Source organism: Columba livia, chromosome 1 (genome assembly GCF_036013475.1).
Source record: "Columba livia isolate bColLiv1 breed racing homer chromosome 1, bColLiv1.pat.W.v2, whole genome shotgun sequence".
NCBI classification, from domain to species: domain Eukaryota; kingdom Metazoa; phylum Chordata; class Aves; order Columbiformes; family Columbidae; genus Columba; species Columba livia.
In genome coordinates, this window is record NC_088602.1 from 188,792,685 (window position 1) to 188,811,779 (window position 19,095).

Here is a 19,095-nt window from a genome sequence, read left to right on the forward strand (position 1 = left end):
TAAACTTTCTTTATAAGAAAAAAAAAAAAAAAGTCCTTAGAAAGGTAGTTGGTTTTATTTTTCACTTGCACAAATATGAAAACATATCAAGCGCCCTACCTTGGGAGCTTGCCAGCTTCACTTTACTCAAATAATGGGTGAAAATACAGAAGTTCTAATTTCAAAAACTAGCACTGATCTAAAAAGCAACACTGATTAAATTAATTCTGGATAAGAAACAGCAAACAATTCTATTACTAGTCATGAACAATCCGGAGCTAAGGAACAGTGAGTTACACCTTTGATCACCACGGTCGGCAAAACACTGAAATGGGAGAGGCACAATGAAACCTGTTTCTCCCTTTAGCAGAGTATGGGACTTGTGTGACACACCTTAACTTTAACTGACAGACAGAATGAAAGTAGAGAATAATAGTAAAACTCTTACGGAAGGCATAAATGACAGAATAATTTCTAGCGTGAGGTTTTTAGTCTGCAACACTTTGAATAACCGAATTCTCAGAAAAAGGTAAGCACTAACAATTTAGCAATACTGTGTTTATGCCATGTCAGTCTCAGGTGCTGTGCATATCCCAATTATTTATCAAGTGTAATATTAAAAGTTATGCCCTGGCTGATGTACAAAATCACTGAATTTCATTTTAGTTGTCTTTGAAGCAATCCTCACTAGTTACATAAGCTCAATGCTTGAAATAATCATTATATTTTATAGCATTAATCGACTGTCAATATAACTGCTGTACTTTGGAATGACATCATAAATTTATATTATTATAAAATGTATAACCAAAATAATATAACACTAATAATATTTAATGATCACTCCATCTGAGCTGGTATGGATTTTTTTTTGTTTAGTGAATCAACAAAATAATCATGAGATCTGTCTACAATATTTAAAAAATGCTTTTCTTCTATCATGACCAACATTTGACACGTGAAAGGGATTTTGCCCTGCTTGAAAAATAAAGGAAATTAGCAACAGCATACCAATGTTAGTCTACCATTTTTAAGCTTGTCTGATGTATTTTAATACAGATTTAATTATTTAATATTTTATACTACTAAAAATGTATACTGTCAAAGGAATTACCTATCAGAAAAAATTATCTACTGTTATTTGATTTCAAACTTTTACCTTTCTAAGTCTATCTTACATTTTCCCCCCTGAGTCATTATCTTTGCTACACAAAACTGACAAAATCAACTTCAGATCTTTCAACACAGAAAAGAGTGTAAATAACTATTAATAATTTAAGAAAGCATTTTTCTCTGGCCTTGCAAGGTGTCCTTCAATGCTGAACATGTGCTCATTAATGAACAACTTAATTACAGTCCACAAAGTTCTGAAATTTTACTGTGTCTCTTCTGACATCTATTTCAAAAGGAATAATGGAAATATTTGTAACAGCTGTAAAGCATATTATAGGATGACACTTGCAGTTTGTTTCTGCGTAATGCACGCATTGTTCTGCATAAGAAAAATCTTTGCTGCTTTAATGAAGGAATAATGCAGTGCACCATTTCTAAACTGTTGTAACAATACAGCTTAATACAGCAGAACCAATAAATAATTTTATTAAGTCATCAAATGGAAAAATAACAGGCTGTTCATCTCTAACATTTTAACAACCAACTTATAAAAGAAACAAAATGAAATACAAAGGAGTTCCAGAATAGCATCAGATTGATATATCTGGAAAATGATGCAGATCTCCTTTTTAATTGAGCTGATGTTAAGGGCCACCCTTGGCAAGCGGCCTCCTGCTGTGTGGCACTTTGCATTTTGTACTTTCAGTGAGCGCTGACAGCCAAAGTACCTATATGTATAACTAAAAGAAGTTACCTAAAATCTTTCGAGATAGATAACATTTGTTTTCCAGATAGTGCTGCTTACTGCATTAATTATATCTAGTAGATTAACAAAAAAAAGCAATAACTGCTAAATAAAAAATAAGGTTAAAATTTAAAACTAATTTTTAGACTTTAGGAAATCTTGAAATATTTATCTACAAATGTTTGTGAAACAATGATCCATACCAATCCCATCTTACAAAACCTCTCTAAAGAAATTAATCAGATGAACAACTTTAAAGAGAGCTTGGATTTCTGTCTTGTTTTCATAGAAATAATATGGTCAAGGATCATAAATTTGCTTAACCTCAAAATATTTATCTACATAACATTATTTAAGTCAATGAATATGTCTGTTTCACTGAAAACGGAATCACAATGTCTTAATAAATAAATCTAACAAATTATTTTTAACAAATAAATTTACCTTCAGAAGAAAAGAAGATCCATCCACTTTTGCTTTTCCTACCAGCTGGCAAGTGAGGTCAAAGAACACCATTGGCTGAACACCAGACAACTTTGTGGCTGGTCCAGAGATGGTAAGATTACTGGCTGCCCAAACACGTAATTCTTCTATTGTTTTCTGTTCTTCATCCATGAAAGTGTACACTTTGCTAGAGGTTCGAGGAAGTACTGGTGCTCCTACAGTTCCATCAAATGTCAAGGATGCAAATCCTGCACTGGTAATTCCCTGCATCTGTCCATTGTATTCCCTGACCTGTAATAAAATACGAAGGAAAAAAAAATGGTTGCAGTGCACTGAAATACACGTATGTTTCTCTTTTATCATGTGCATGAAGAATGGACCACTGATGATTTTTGTTTGTGGTGCTATTAGGAGAAGAGAGTCAAAATAAGAACAAAACAAAAAAGGAAACTAACAAGAAAACAAAATGAATAAGCAGAAAATATAATCTAACATCAAACATTTTTTTTAAGAGGCAGACTAATACCTGCCTGTAAATATACAGCATCAGTGCAGAGTATTTTATTCACAAATCTCAAAATGTATGTGGAACACATCAAGTTTGCTTTTAGAGATGGGGAAACTGAGGCACGAGATAAATTAATTTTTAGGGGTCACACAACAGAGCAATAGCAGAACAAAGTTATTATGGATTCCTGTATTCTGCCTCTAACAACAGCCTTGTTTCCTGATATTATGGAACTGAAAATGAAAGTATCAGTTCCAGGAGCTATTTTTTTTATATGTAAAGCAAACAGTGATTGTCTCTCATTCCTTGAATAAAGAACACAGCTTTCACAATTACTCCTATGTCTACTGCCTGCACATGGCAGGTCCCCTGTATCCTGCTGATTTAGCTGTGTATATGCTACCATATAAAACACAGTGTTCAAAGTCTGAAGCATTCCTTCGAGGATCTAGTCTACTCTTACTGTTCCCTGCACTTTTTATATATATCAAAGCACTGCATGACTCGTTATCCAGAAATCTCAAAGCGTTTGTTTTGATCCATCCCTTTTTAATTAAAATTTGCTTACCAAAAAAAGCAACAGGACTTCTGAGTATAGCATTTGTGAGGCAATCTAGTTTAGGATTCCCAGTGCTCCATTTTCAAATGGTTGAAAATCCTACTGATTCAGAAGTATAGAATCAGAAAGATGTGACAGAAGGTCTAAACAGCAACATTTTTTACCAAAGCATTGCCAGTGATTCAGGCCTATATTTCATAAACACACTGAAATGTAAAAAGCACACAAATCAAGTATTCCTTGGAAATTAATAAAAAAAGCAGCTCCATCTTGATGACAGGAACTCCTTTAATCCCTGCCACTTGGACATAACACATAAATGCATTACAGATCATCTCCAGGATAAATTTTCGTTTCCCTAAGCATTCTCCAGACCTGACCAATGGAGTACATCAGTTCATGATGTAGTTTTTCTTCACTATGACACTGAAAAGCTTTAGTCTTTTAACCTTTACATTTAAATATTGAAAATACAAGAAAATCCCATGGACAAATCAGGAAAATACAAAGGTACATAATCAATTTGTGCTCATTACACTTGATCTGGAAAAAAATGTTCCACTATAACACTAAGACCTTATCTAATGTAAATACACAGATTTACTTTAGTTGCTGCCACTGGCCTTATATTTCATAGCTCCTCAAAATACGTAACATCCAGAGGGGAAGAAAACTCTGTTTCATCACTTTTACGCACTCACCCTCTACCAAAAGAGGCATTTTTAAGTATCTTGTCTGACGTGTCAAATATTTCTCAAAATGTTTTAATTTGCAATTTACGTACTTATTTATTACTTCACTAATTCTTTTACATCATTATCAAAATACCTTCTTACTACAAATTCTGTCCTAGACCTTTAGACTAATTATGAGGGCTCTAAACCTTCCAGGAGACCAGTTCAAGAAACTACTTTGTCTCTCTGGGCTTCCACTAATATTTCACAATAGACTATTTTCCCCATTTCCCCAATCCTTTATGTCACGTGTTGAGCATTCATGAGGCTGTGCTTGGACATACTGAACTTCTGACATCTCCTAGTACCCTCATTTAGTGGATTTGGAATCAGCCTTAATGTAGGAAAAGGCAGTAATAAAACAACAAAAGAAATAAAATATGTAAGAAGGTAAACCTGAAGTGTCATGATGAGCAACATACCAATGATCCTGAAGCAAAACCAAATGTCCTTAGGCATCAGTGTGTGAAGAAGCCACTGAGTCATCTCAAAGGTAAACAGCACTCAACATTATTATTTAGTGAACAACTCCATCCCAAACAGGAAAAGTAAATGTAGAATGGGCTACAGAACAATATATTTCATAGCTGGAAAATTACTTATGTCAGACACACAGAACAGATGATGGTCAACAGAAATTCTCTGGCCCTATCTTTTAAAAACAAATCATTGCTAAAGTGACGAGAAATCACTGGAGTGTAAAACAAATTAAATCCATGGGCAAATGTTGTTTCATTATGGCACTCTAAGTAGATCTCAAATCATTTTAAGCTGTGATACTGTAAACTAGTTATGTTTTCCACACACAAACAATTTTGAAATTAACCTTAGGGAAAAGAGCTAAGCTGGGACTTTTGTATATGATGATAATTCTCTCTCACTAGGCTTTCGTCATTTCTAGAGGTCATGGGGTTTTGTTTTTTTTACAAAATTGGGTTGTGAGGGAAGAACAGGGAAAGAGGTCAGATGCCTATGAGTTTAAAAATTCCCTGAGAATTTTAGATAAATTCAATAAATAATGGTTGCTAAGCAAAAATATCTTCTGGGACAAAAACCAAGCAGATACAATGTATTTGGCTTGTTCTAAGCAGGCAAATAAATTCCAATACATATTGCAAAAGTCTTTGGCATACTTTATATGAATTAAAGAACAAAAGGTGAAATGTCACCTAAACAGACTGCGTGGACAATAAAATCTGGTGATTTCTATAGAGTACAACTCTATCCAGAATCTGCCTACTGAAAATAAGCTAATCTTGAAACATTTACAAATAAGATTTATAGCAACCTAAACCACCCGTTTTTTTTTTAACTGAAGCTGGTGTTATTCACCTCACTCAATAGAAAAGTGTGATAGTGAGTAGTGTATAAAGCTGGAATAATAGCATCTTCAAGGTAGTTTTCCATCAAAACTGGTTGTTAAATTGCAGAAGCAAAGGACTATTACAAAACCACTGCAGTCACAGATCATCTCAGAATATCAATAAAATGCCTTGTAAAACAACATATACTAAGCTATTGTACACGTTCTCACACTAAGTAGGAAGATTTTCTAAAATAAATTTAACTATTGATACGTGGAATGATCAGGAATTCAAGATAATATTTTGAAACCTAAGTACATTAAGCTTAAAACTTGATTATTGTTTATACATATAAAATTATTTCAAGACATCAAGTTGTGTGTTGTTGTTTTCTGGGGTTTTTTTCAATCTGAATTATTGTACCTTCTATTCCAATTCGAGTATATATTCAGCTGAAGACCTAATTGTAAGGTATCTTTTACCTAATCAGACATCAAAAACATTTGACCCCTGTGATTCACGGCTGACAACAAAATAAGAGAAGATCAATGTTCATGTGCTGCTACCCAGTCTTCCCTTAACTGCAGAAAAGTAGTATATGTGGGATGCTAGTGAAAAGGAAAGAGTGCAAAATTGTTTATAGGCAATGTATCTGCAAGAATTACAGCAATGTATTCCCCTCAGTTAAACACATGTCCTGGATTTATGATGATTTCTCCATCTTGGAGACTGTACCCACTGAATACAATACACTGTATGTTCAGCATCACCTACAAGGATATTATTAACTATTCTCCTTAGTGTGCCCCTGTTCCACTGCTGCTGAAACACTTGAGCTTTATTAGGAATTGCCCAGGGCTAAGAGGCTAGAAGTAAGAGTAAGACCTTTGGAGATGTTTCTCACTAGCCCTTTCTCCAGACCTGGCAACATGAGAACAACTTCAGTCCTACATTTCTAAAACTAATCTGGAAACAGTAAACGCTTGCTTTCCATTCTGAGCGTCATGCAGTGCACGAGGGTGCGTGGAATGGGATGGAAGGCTAAAAATGAAACCCATCCCAAACATTGAAGACAAAATTCCAAGCTAAAATAAAGTTTCAGATAAATGATATGCACATTCCATAACAGAACATGCAAATAGACAAATACTCCAATACCCCCCAAAATCACTATGATCTGTCAAAATTGTTACTAATTTAACAACTTATTGCTAAAAAATATGCTCCACAACTGAATCTGAGCCTTAACACCATATCAGATCCAGAGATTAATTTCTTTGTAGCAGTTTGTTTATTGCCCCTGATGCTGTTTATATGAAAAAGTTTTCTGTCAAAAAAACCACCTGAATGCATTTGGTATATTTCCTTATATTTTGTAAATGTTTTCTCACATAAAGTGAATCGCAGTCTAAACAAGTCTGGATAATATGGCACGCTGATCATATTTTCTTCTATTTTCATAATGTAATCCTTGTGTACATGTACCTCCAGCTCCATGAACAGAGATGTAATAATGAAATAGGGAAGCAATTTGAAGTAACTTAGTAAATAATTTCTGTCCTTATATAAATTAAAACATTTTGAACATGTTTAAATATAATGGCAAGAAGACCGAACTACAAAAACTACCTACAGACACCTTCCAAACAAAAGTTAACATAGCTAGTCATATGGAAATAAAATGAATTTTTACAAAGACATGAAAAATACACCTAGATATTACGGCTATAAATTATAGCTTGTCGTCTACTATTCCTGAGAATTGCTGTCTGCAAAATAAGCTTATCAGAAACGTCCGCAGCAATAGAAACCCAAATTAAAGAAGAAAATGAAAAATACATTGTACATTTCATTTATCAGTTGACCTGAATATATCGTAACTATTTTGTCAGAAAAAGCTGTATGCAAAAAGTATATACACTTAAACCAGCTGAAATAATTTGTTTCGATAATAATTTAACAAAACAGCAGGCACTGCTTTAGAAATATTCCTCAGAGAAAGTGGCACAGTATATTTGAGAAAATTGTGGTAAAAGAAAAAATTACTATTTTGGAATATTCCCTACATATTTAAGACGTGATCAGGTAACTTGACCAAAAGTATTCAGATGAAAATTTAAGAAAACATATGTACAAAATTCTAAAATTTCAATTTTTGGAGAAATCCTATCACTCCACAGGGTTGCAGTCTTGCAGACAACATGTTCTTTGAGATCCTTTTTAGCAAAAAGTCTCAAACCTAACCTTGGCCAAGTTTACATATTTAGACCACATTTACTCAGAGGACACCAAGCATCTGGCAGTTAAATTCTGCCAAAGTGTAACATTCACCCAATATGTTCTACGTCTAAGCTCCAGACTTTCCCCTCTCATCCTTATCAACCTGACAGCTACAGCCAGAGCTGCCTAGAAATAAGAAGTGAGTGGATACTTCTCCAGCGTATCTCTCTCAATGCCTTCTATATTGCATCAAGGAGAAAGAAAGAGAATGAACCAACTTGCATGGAACAAATTGGATTAAACTAAAGGAGGGAGTACACACAGACAAGGTGACTCATGTCTTTGGTGCTATTCTGTACTTCTTTAAGCCTGTGTGATCCAGCATTACAAGACTCTCATTCAGTCTCTGTATTGTGGCTCTTCTTCTCTATGGAGTTGCAGAAGGCATATGAAAAACACACAGCAGAAACAGTACCAAAGCTATAAGCCCTATTTCCTTCATGGCCTTTGATACAGACAAATATGGGGTAAGGCAGGAAAAACATCAAAGAAGCCATCAGAGCATACTGCACACTAACCAGACATAGATTACATTTACTTGAGTAACTCTCCAGATGATCTAAAGCGATCCACAAAAGAAGCTCTAAAGCAATACCTCAAGTCTATCAGTTTGAAGAGGGATAACGTGCACATTTATGTCAGTTAAATTCTGCTCATCTAGAAGTATTATCACGTGATTTTTGTCAACTAGTTTAATAAGTACTAAGAAAAAAAAATGCTGTTCTTGAGTTGTCATAACCACATGTATCACTGTTTTTAAACGGAGATATCAGTTTAGTGCTCTGTTGTTGTTTAATAAAATTGAGTTTATTTCCAGTTGTGGTCCATATAATAAGCATAGCTGTTTTATCAATCCGTTCTTTTATCCAATGTCTGCATGTGTTAATTTCAGCACGCAATTAATTAAATTACTCTTAGGGTCCTCTCACTGCAAAGAAAGAAAGCACATAAACCCCCCAACATCCTAGTACATACCTTTATCCTATGAAATCGAACAATATCTCCGACTTTGTAAATTTTTGGTAGGGAATCTAGATTTCCACTAAAAAGAGTGCATGTTAACTTCACATTCGATGGATCCACGAGTGTTACAACTGAGCAATAATCTGTAAAATATGAAAGTGTTTCAATGAATAACAGGCATTACAGAGTTATTAATATACAGATATTAGACATGGGATAAAAAACCATATGGCAATTTTTTTCTGCTGTGATCTGTGTAACTCATCCACAGCCAATTTAGTTAGAGTAGCATAACAACTGAAGTGTGGCCTCTCTCACCAATAATTAGCCCAAATAACTGAAAATTAAATGGGTGATTCAGCACAGGTTGTGAGCCAGGAACACACAAAACTTTTTATTCCATCTGCAACAGGCACACTATTTTTTCATGTTTCAATTACTTCCTCTATAAAATGGGGAGTACATGTACAATCTTATACAATCCTTTCCTAAGATTTATTTTTGCACTGTCTTCTGAAGAGGTTATGAGTTCTGCAAGTTCTAAAAGCAAATTAAAGCATAAATTGCTTATCTTTCACTTCAACAAAACATGCAAGATATATACTGCAAGGATACAGTCACACAGTGGTAGTCAGAAAGTATAGTAAGAATCTGAAATATGTCCTTTTGAAGTTAAACTTCATTAATAGAATTTCACTTCTATTAAGGACCTAAAAAGCAAACTCAAAACAAGATACAAATATGACAGGAAAACAGCTCAGGATAGGACAGTATTTGCAGATGACATAAATGACAATTGTATTTCCCATTTCAGCTTACAGAAGCATGTGTGCTCAGATATCTCACAAACGTAAAATGGAGAGTACACTTGCTGTTTCACAGCATGGTAGCTGGTTAACCTGTCTGAGAACGTTTCAAATACCAAATATCAACATGGCTGTATGTTCAGAACCTCAAACATCCGCATTTCTTGTCCTACTTGCTTTTAATCAAGATGACCAAGTGCTTTTGTTTTGGATGCTTATTATGCTAGCATTGAGTGAAACTTACAGTTTGGGGCTGCATTGCAACTTTTTCAGCACATCAGCAGAGCTATGACATCACAACCTATTATTTTTACCTTGATACATTTATGCACACAAAATTTTGGCTTTTAGAAAGAGTTAGCAAGATCTTCAAGCAAAACACATAATTTTTAGGTGTTAAATTAACAGTACTTAATGATTTACAATTTAACATTTCTGAAGTTTGAACGCTTGCAGTGGTGAATTTGAGCGTACCTTTCTCAGAATGAGAAAGCAAAAAAACGGTATTAGTAAGAGGGACAAAAACTTCTGAAACAAATAATCTTGTAATTTTCCACATTGGTATAACACTGATTTACTATTTATCTTCGCATTTTTCTGTACTCTGAAGAGAGTGGATATGCCTAAACTGTTTGCAGTGCACATAGTGCTTTCAGACTGGAATCATGAATGAAATGATCTTGCTATTATTCATTCTGACTGAAAAAAAAAATAAAATCTAAATCTCTAGATCTGAATTACCACAAATGCCTAGGCAACTCACCAATTTTCTAATGCCATCTACTTTAACTCACATTTTTGCTTTCACAATCCTATTCTAAGAACATAAGTTTTCCTTGTAAAAATTACTTATACATACTGCTGACCTGCATAGAAAATGCAGATATACCGTCTAGAAGCAGGAACAGTTTCCCTACATACAGAACCCATTTACTCCGGCTATAATCCTACTATTGGGGACCCCCATTCAAACTAAAAGTTCTTTGCCAATTTTTATGTTGCATTTTGATAACAGTCAACAACAGAATCTCAACACTGTAAAAAAAAAAAAAAAAAAAAAAAAAAAAAAAAAAAAAAGTAGTTGTAACTCTTAGAAACCGATTTACAAGACGAGTTGCACGCATTCTCCTGAGCTACCAAAAATGGGAACATTGTTCAAGATATAACACTCTCTAAACAAAGTAACACAGATACATGATCATAATTCAGTAGGCATCAAGTCAAGAGTAAAGAAGCAAAAAAATTATATTGCTGATATTTGAACAAACTATAGAACTATATTTGAAATAACTGACCAGAAGCTTCCTGTTTCTCAGCTTCTATAAGGGTGAAATTAAACACCAGAAGACTATGAATGAAGTTCAAGGTTGAAGTGGCCATGACTTGTGGGTACGTCCATGCCAGAGCAGATACACCCACAAAAAGACTGAGGCCCATGGAGGAACCCCCGTTGAATAGAGGACACCACTGAGTAGGTACAGCATGGAGGGGAGAGGAAAAAGAAAATAAAAAATGGAAGGAACAAGTAGCAGCAGAAAGAAACTGCCACATACCAATCCCAGTCTGTGCCATCCTTCGCTCTCCTAAGAAACACCATGTGTCCTGTAACACTACAGCGAATGAGACAGGAGGGGAAACGAGAGGTGTCTGCAGTGATGCTGAGCCTGGAAAGGTGGAGGAAAGGTGTTTTCCCCAAGCATTTAAATGCTTCTCTTCTTTGCTTCTCAATAGCTGAATCAGGTAGTACATGTCTATTTTGACTAGCAATGAATTAAATTCCCTAGAGTCAAATCAGTTTTTCCCATGACAGACATGTTTTTGACTCCCCAAAATAAAACGGCAAACAAAATCCAAACAAATAAAAAAACCCAGCTCTAATTATACAAGGGAGCTATTGATAATGACACTAAAACAGAGTTTACATATCTGGGAACCGTACAAAGCTGTCATAGCACTAACAAAAAAGTCAATAAAATCTCCATCATGCCTTTTATGAAGATACAGACACATAAATCACTGCTAGACAGCTCTGAAAGAGAACATTTTCCGTCTACTAAAACTGACACATTTGCCTTATATAAAAACTACAGGAAGGCAGTCAAAAGATGACAATTGTCATATGTAAACTCTGTGAACAGATTCCCCAAACTTGAAGACAGATGTGTTAGACTGGATTAAAATAACATGCTTGTATGTTCACTGTGGATGCCTTCAAAATAAACACTCCACCATCTCCAGCAAATGCATCGTTACATTTTATTATCATTTAACCTTAAAAGTTTAAATTTTCTAATGACTTGAGGGACTGAAGTGTTGAAAGAAGAAATCCAGTGAAGGCTTACCAAGAAAAATAAAGCTACTTTTCCTACAGATATATTCTATTCTTCCTCCCCAAGATTTTTACACAGACTCAATAATAATCGGTTCTCATCTACTGCATTCAGAATTTGCTAAGTGTCATTCTTTTGCACACTTCCACCAAAGGCACACGATCAAGTGCTACATAGCACCTATTCTGGCATTCTGCGCTAGGATAAGCAGACACAAATATAGTCCAATCGGTGGCTGACAAAATTCCAAATGTTTACTACTGTAACCCAACAAGTGATTGTTGTGTTTCTCCAAGTATGAATTCTAGAGGTTAACTTAACAGGTCAGCTGCAAAGCAATATGAGCAAAATGAGCCATTAAGAAAAAAAAAAACACATATAGTTCACAGATTTACAGTCCTTTGAGGATACAAGATAACATGCTACAGTGCACTGATACAATCAAACACAGAAATAAAAAGTGAAATAACAAAAACATTCCACATTAGAACTGTGGTTACTCTCTGATGCTGTGATTATACAACCTGATCAGCTTCATACATCTGCAGCTGCCTATTTAAGAGGGGAAGAGTTAACACACTCCCTCCATTTTCTGTGCAATTAGCATACTCAAAGGACTAATAACCATCCTACTCAAAGTAGTATAAAGTATTATACTTGCTGGTATATAGCCTGAGGAAAACCTTCTATATAATTTAGGTTCTCTGTGATTTTTGACTTCTATTCTTAACTATCACCTCAAAACGTGACTTCTACAATAAATCTAACTAAAACAGAGCTCTTCAAGAACAAACCAAAAGACTGACTTTCTTGTAAATAAATCCTCATCCAGCAAGTCCTTTTGGAAGGTTAAAAATAAAAAGCCACCTGTATTTCTTCCTCCAGCCAGAATGTGAAAATTGCTTTTGGCTTTCCATAGCAGCGTTAGAGTTCAGCAACTGAATTCACTTTTCTGTCAAACTCTAAATAGAATTACTGAATTTTAATAGTGCCCCAGTGTTATAGAAAATGATATACTAAATGTCACTGCTCATACTTTTGATTTTCACAATATACTTTCCAATGAAGCAAAATGCCTCCGTTACCAAGATAAAACAAATAAACAAAAACCAAACAACAGCAACAACAACAAACCTTAATGCCTAAACGAAACTTTACATATTGGAGTCAATTCTCCTTCACTAGATAAACTTACGCCTCTTAAAGAAGGCAAATTTTACCACTGGCAAGATTTATTTGTAATGATCTGCCTTAAAATATGACACAATGGATGCACGGTTCAGTAGATTTATATACTATAAATATATACTATAAAATACGTTTTTAATTTGTACTAGACTGATTCAGTAAAAGCATTGATTTTAGGGTGATACTACACAGAACTACAAACAGCACCTGGTTTTTTAAATATACGTAATTATTACGAAAAGGTATAACCATTCAGGTTCAACATCATGTGAGGGACCACCAGCAATGCACGATTATCTGTAAGGATGCTTCTAACACTTCAAAACTGGTGTTTATGAAAGCAACAAGGAGAGTGATGTTTGGTTTAAATAGAAGTACAGAGTGATGCATCTGTCTGATATGCTTCTTACATCCTTCCTATTCTTAAAAAATACGATTACTTTAACTTGTTCCTTTATTTCTTTTCATAAAATCCCACAAGTATGTGGTGAAGCTGCTATACAGAAAATAAATTTATGCAACAAAAGGAACTCATTATTATTGCAAGTACTATCCTGAAATCAATATAATTCCAAGTCAAGATCACTAGAAGGTTACATTAACTACATGGAGAGTGCTCATCTCCAAGCCTCTACGTCTTGACTTCACATAGTTTGAAATAAGAATATTTTGTAGCCCTGTAAAGGTAAGTTTTCCTCCACTGTGATAACGGTTTAGGTTCATTCTTCAAGCCATAGCTTTCTTTTTATAAATGCCATTGTTTTTGCACTCTTTTATAGACTGTTATATCAGTAATCAGCATGCTCAGAAAGTCAGCATCTCTGCACACCGTACAGACATATGAAAAAAATCCAACCAAAACCCCCAAACCCACAGCTTCAATCACAAATTTGTTTTTCAGTCATCTTCAGGAAACCAGAATTGCTACAAAAGCTTTCCAGATTAGTGGTTCCTGATGTTGTAGGAAGGCATTTAGTACTTACTAATTAAACATTTATTTTACTTTTACTGAGGACTTCAGCAGTTCCTAACAAATACGCTTGCATAAATTTTTCAATCTAATTACAAATCCCCTTTTGGACAATCACATATGTATTCCTGACTAACACTTAAGTGGAAAAGCCACTATCCTGAATCAGTAACCTCCCCCTGCACAGAGATAAAAAGATATTGGGCTATGTTGTTGGCAATGGGGGACTCTAATTAGAGATTGCCTTCTGTTTCTTGTATTTCAGTACATACGAAAGGAGAGTCATTATTGTAGCAAATTACTCTCTCTTCAGAACTACAACAAACAATAATACTGTATTGAAGAATTGCGGATGTCATTCAGTACACAAGTGTCTTTGTACTTAAACCAAGCAGTTGAACTAGCCAACTCACCGTGTTCAACGAAACGCAGAAAAATAGTACAAATGTACATACACTATGTGTGTGTGTATACGTAGGTACATACACAGATACTGCAGAAACCCCCACCCGCCCAAAAAAAATCAAACTGAAGATGTTTTACTACAGCTTGTTATTTCTAACGTGGCGATATACTTACGAGATACATTCAGTAACTACCAGAAGCATCTGGCTAAACAGATGCTTTAACGCCATCATTTGTAAATTGTAGATTAAAGTAACTGTCCTGAGGTTTCTTTCTATTAACTATTTATTCAACCGTTTAATTGTTTATTTCCTTTTTAAAACTTTTTCAACTTCATCTTCAATACTAGATGATAGGAAACCCTGATCATTTAGAAAAGAAACACACGCAAACCACTGTGAAGGGAAAAGAACATCACTCTCATCTTTAGGTGCCCGAAACGAAAACACAAGCTTTACCTCTGCAACAGTTTTTATTCCGTTCTGCAGAGTTTAAAAAACATCCTCGACGTTTTTATTTGGAAAAAAACAAACTGGAACACAATACTTGAAATACTGCAGATTTAACTCTGACTCTGCTTCCTCACAAATAGACCATCAGGTACCACAACATTCTGCGATTGATTTGTTTTGTACTCTAATGTTGGTTTGCTATAACTTACTAAAAAAATTACTATTTTGATTGAAGTTGCCCACATGCTATAGTTCAAAATAATATTTTTTCATCTACATAGTTTTAAACCAATTCTGGACTAAGAACATTGATGAACTTGGCTCAAGATCAGATAAAAATTTTAAATAAAGATAAAACTTATGGCTTCAAAATACCTTTAAGAATCTGATCTACATTCCTTAAGTTGTATTTTGAGCATGTAGAACTGCTGACGTGGAACTGTTCAAGGTTTTTAGAAGTATAATTTCTGAAAATGCTATTCTTTATTAATTTAGATTTTAAGAAACATTTGTAAAAAACAAAATAGTTACCATCCACATGCATATCTAGGTAGGCTAAATTGAGGTTTTAATTCAACAAGGCATATGTCTAAGAGAAGAAGCAGAGTGGAGGTTTCCCCAAGAAAACAGGACATTACTCTTGCGATGTCGTTAAACAGCAGCAAGGATTCTTCTTGCCATAATACTTCCCTGCATTATGGAAAACACTGGCTAATATGTGCAGGAAAAAAATCAGAAAGAGCTGCGGAAGCAGTGGTGTCACATCGTAATGTCACAAAAGTTTCATGGTCAAGCACATAATCTCTGTAATTGGACAGTACAAAGACAGAGGCTCTTTTTCTTTTATATTCACTGGTTTTACTCATGCTAAATACTTGAGGTGTGCTTGGGCTCAAGGTAGGAAAGAGAACAGAGAATCACCTTTGTTAAAAAGTTTAAGGTATCTAAGACTCTTAAACTATTCAGGAAGGAAGGCTAGAATATAATTTTGAACACTTCCAACAGACCTTCCAGCAGACAGAAACCATCTGTCTGTTGCATCAAGCAGGACCTGAGGTATCTCACTGGACGGTTTTCAGAACACATAAAATTCTCAGGTAAAGACATTTCAAACTACACGCCCTGAGCTGAAGCACGCTCAGCTACAACAGCTTTCTCTGGAATAAATAATGATTTATTATCATATTGAAAACTCATTTCACTCAGTGTTTTAACATTAATCTAATGAAATAATGGTAATCAAAACGATGAACATTTAATGACAGATTACATAAACTGACAAAGTTAATTTAGGTACCACTTGCTTTCAGTGGGAACACAGTGCAAAGCTTCAGCCTTAAGCTTTAAAATACGTAAGATGGAGCAATATCTCATATCTAGGGCATATCTACACATTGAATAAAGACTCGTATGGATTAAGAACAGTGGCTTGACTGCCCATGCTTCCAGTAGGTACCAGCTGAAAGCTGCACGATTTTATTAACACAGTGTCAGAAAGAGAACATATTAGTGCAGGATTGTGCCAGATACAATGCAACGACAGAACTTTCTGACAAGAACCATTTCATGCACTGGCAATTCAGAGCAACCATTATGCATTTTGCACCCTCTCAAACAGACATCGCTCTGGATAGTGTAAAAAACCAAACAAACAAAAAAACAAAACAACAAAACGAACCAACACTGAAATATTTAACTGAGTAGTGAATATTTTTATACTAAAACCCAAATAAATTAAAATTGTTGTAGAGATTTTAATGATAAAGTAGCAAGTGAACAATAACTATTATCATAAATAAGAAACTTCAGATTGTGTCCCTGATCTCCACTGATGTTATTTTTTTTTTTAATATTACCAACTGAAAATATATAGGGAAGATATATTAGGCAGTTATTAATGACATCTAGACAAGGACTAGTTCTTAAGCAAATCATCATTTTCCCTATTAAATTTCTACTACTTATGAAACTGAAGTGATAAAGTTGTCAAATAACTATTAATAGTACAGATTTTTGCAACTGAGTTGTTTCAGAGACATATTACCTTGAAACCCAGTCCATTTAACTGTATTGTTTATGCATATCTGGAAAGAATGTCCATCTTAATTTCCAGTACTTGTCTAAGTAAGACATTCAAAGTCCTCAAGTCTCTAAAGTCTTGTTAAAGCAGCTGGACAAATGACAAATCTACACTATGTGATCCTTCAAGAACTGCCCTTCCATGATTTAGTCAAAGACTAAAAGTAGTACTTTCTACATTTTACTTATTTTCTTCTTACCCGTTTTGTTGTCAGCAATGTGAACAAAGGAAACAAAACCTTTAAAAGATTTGTGAGGGTTGTCTTGTTTGTTTCTTTGCTTTTAAGCCTGAGTTTTAAACCCACAATATTTTTCAAGAGGAAAGCACATCCCATTTACCACTGTCAATATCCTGAATTATTACAGATAAAGATAAATTTTCTGGTTCCTTATAAACACAGCTAAGAAATCTATTACAATTGCAGGCTGACAACATCAGTGAGAGTCCAACTTTTCAAATATAAATATATATATATGTATTCTATATATCTAGATAGATATTCTAAGAATAATAGCATTTAAACAAGTCTATAGCATAAGCAAGCAATCACCAGATACCACCACAAAATGAAGATTTTGAGAAGCTCGCTACAGTGACAAACATGTTGTTTGCCAGTCTGTGCAGAAAAGATCAAATAGAGTAAATGAATACTGAAATCATTGATCAGTTTTACATTAAAAACAAAATACTGTTCTATGCCCTATACAGGTCTAGATTATACTTGCACCTTTATAATGAAGTCTTTTACAGTCAAGCAGGAAACAGTACCAGTGATGACATCTCCTACACAAAGAAAGTATTTTATAAACTTTTAAATTGGGTCCTTGCATTTGAGAAAGCATAAAAACTACGTGTTGTTATTGTTCTCCTTTTTACACAAAAGAGATTTTTCTTTACCCTGAGATTCTTACTTTTAAAGGAAATTTCTTTGTTAAGATCCCTTCTCCAGGGTTGTCCTCATTTTATTATAAGCCAAAGAACAAGAAAGTCTGAAAATCCCAGAGAGTCCCAGCATGTGTGCTGGGTTGACCTTGTCTGGCTGCCAGGCACCCACCCAGCCACTCCCTCACTTTCTCTCCTCAACAGGACAGGGGAGAAAATGAGGCGGGAAAAAGCTCACGGACGGAGATAAAGACAGAGAGATCACTTACCACATACCATCATGAGCAAAACAGACTCAACTTGGGGAAGTTTAACTTATTGCCAATAAAACAGGGCCAGATGGCGAGAAATAAAGATTAAAACACCTCCGCCCCACTCCTTTTTTCCAGGCCTAACTTCACTGCTTCATTCCCAGCATCTCTACCACCCCTCTTCTTCCCTCCAGAGGCAACAGGGAAATGGGGGGTTGTCGTCACTCCAGAACAGCTCCTCTTCTCTCCTGCTCCTTCCTTCTCACACTTTTTTCCTGCTCCAAAACAGGTCCTCCCATGGGCTGCAGTCCTTTGGGATAACACTGCTCAAGTGATAGTCCTCCAACCTTCGGAGAACTCCCTCTAGAGTCTTTCTTTGAATTAATACTTTTGAAATATTATTATTTAACTATTAACTGTAGCTAAATCACAAGACAGTTCTGTAAGTATTCAGCTCTAGGGGCAGAATATTTTTTATTACTATTACTTCTAAGTCAGCAGTATAACTTGGTTTGCTATACACAAACATCCACACACTTATTTTAGTATAATATTTTATGAATGTTTGCATTTCTAATTAGATGCCAGAACACTTGTTCTTTTTTCAGTCTAAATGCATTGAGTTCCTGCAGATACTTTCACTTAACCATTATTCCTCATTTACATCTAGAAATATCTGTGTGTCGTAACATTCATGACATAGAACAATTGACATTTTGCACTTCTCCAATTTTACTGGTCTACAGTATTACCAAACCCAATTATTTTCTGAAAAAACAGTGACATTCAAATTTTCTACAGCTTTCTCTAACAACCACTATTTTCTTTTTCCTAGATAAAACAAAACAATATTTCATCTTAAAGATTTGCAATGTATTGTTTAGCTAAATAACTTTAGTTTATCAATGACTACGGAGAATATGATAATATTCATTTTAATTTAGTCTCAAAATGAAAAAAAAAAACACGCACTATATTTGTTATAAAAACAGATGGACCATTACTGGCTTAGTTCCCAACTTAATGACTACATTTATTTTAAAATGTGAACATTTAAATTAGATTATCCCATATTCTTCAGCCTTGTTTTTTGTTTATGTTT

The 19,095-nt window shown here is 34.7% G+C and overlaps 1 protein-coding gene across 11 annotated transcripts in view; it reads right to left on the minus strand.

The window, feature by feature from the left end:
• The window catches only part of POT1 (protection of telomeres 1), a 66,739-nt gene that overhangs the window by 24,717 nt on the left and 22,927 nt on the right, over positions 1 to 19,095 (minus strand). For all 11 annotated transcript variants that reach the window (XR_010469583.1, XR_010469582.1, XM_065048877.1 and 8 more), the window contains 2 exons: positions 8,642 to 8,772; positions 2,282 to 2,572 (listed from right to left, as the gene is read on the minus strand). Coding sequence is in view for 9 of the 11 variants with exons in the window: in XM_065048877.1 (XP_064904949.1) it covers positions 2,282 to 2,572; positions 8,642 to 8,772 (422 nt within the window). In the remaining 2 variants the exon portion in view is untranslated. The remainder of the gene's footprint in view (positions 1 to 2,281; positions 2,573 to 8,641; positions 8,773 to 19,095) is intronic.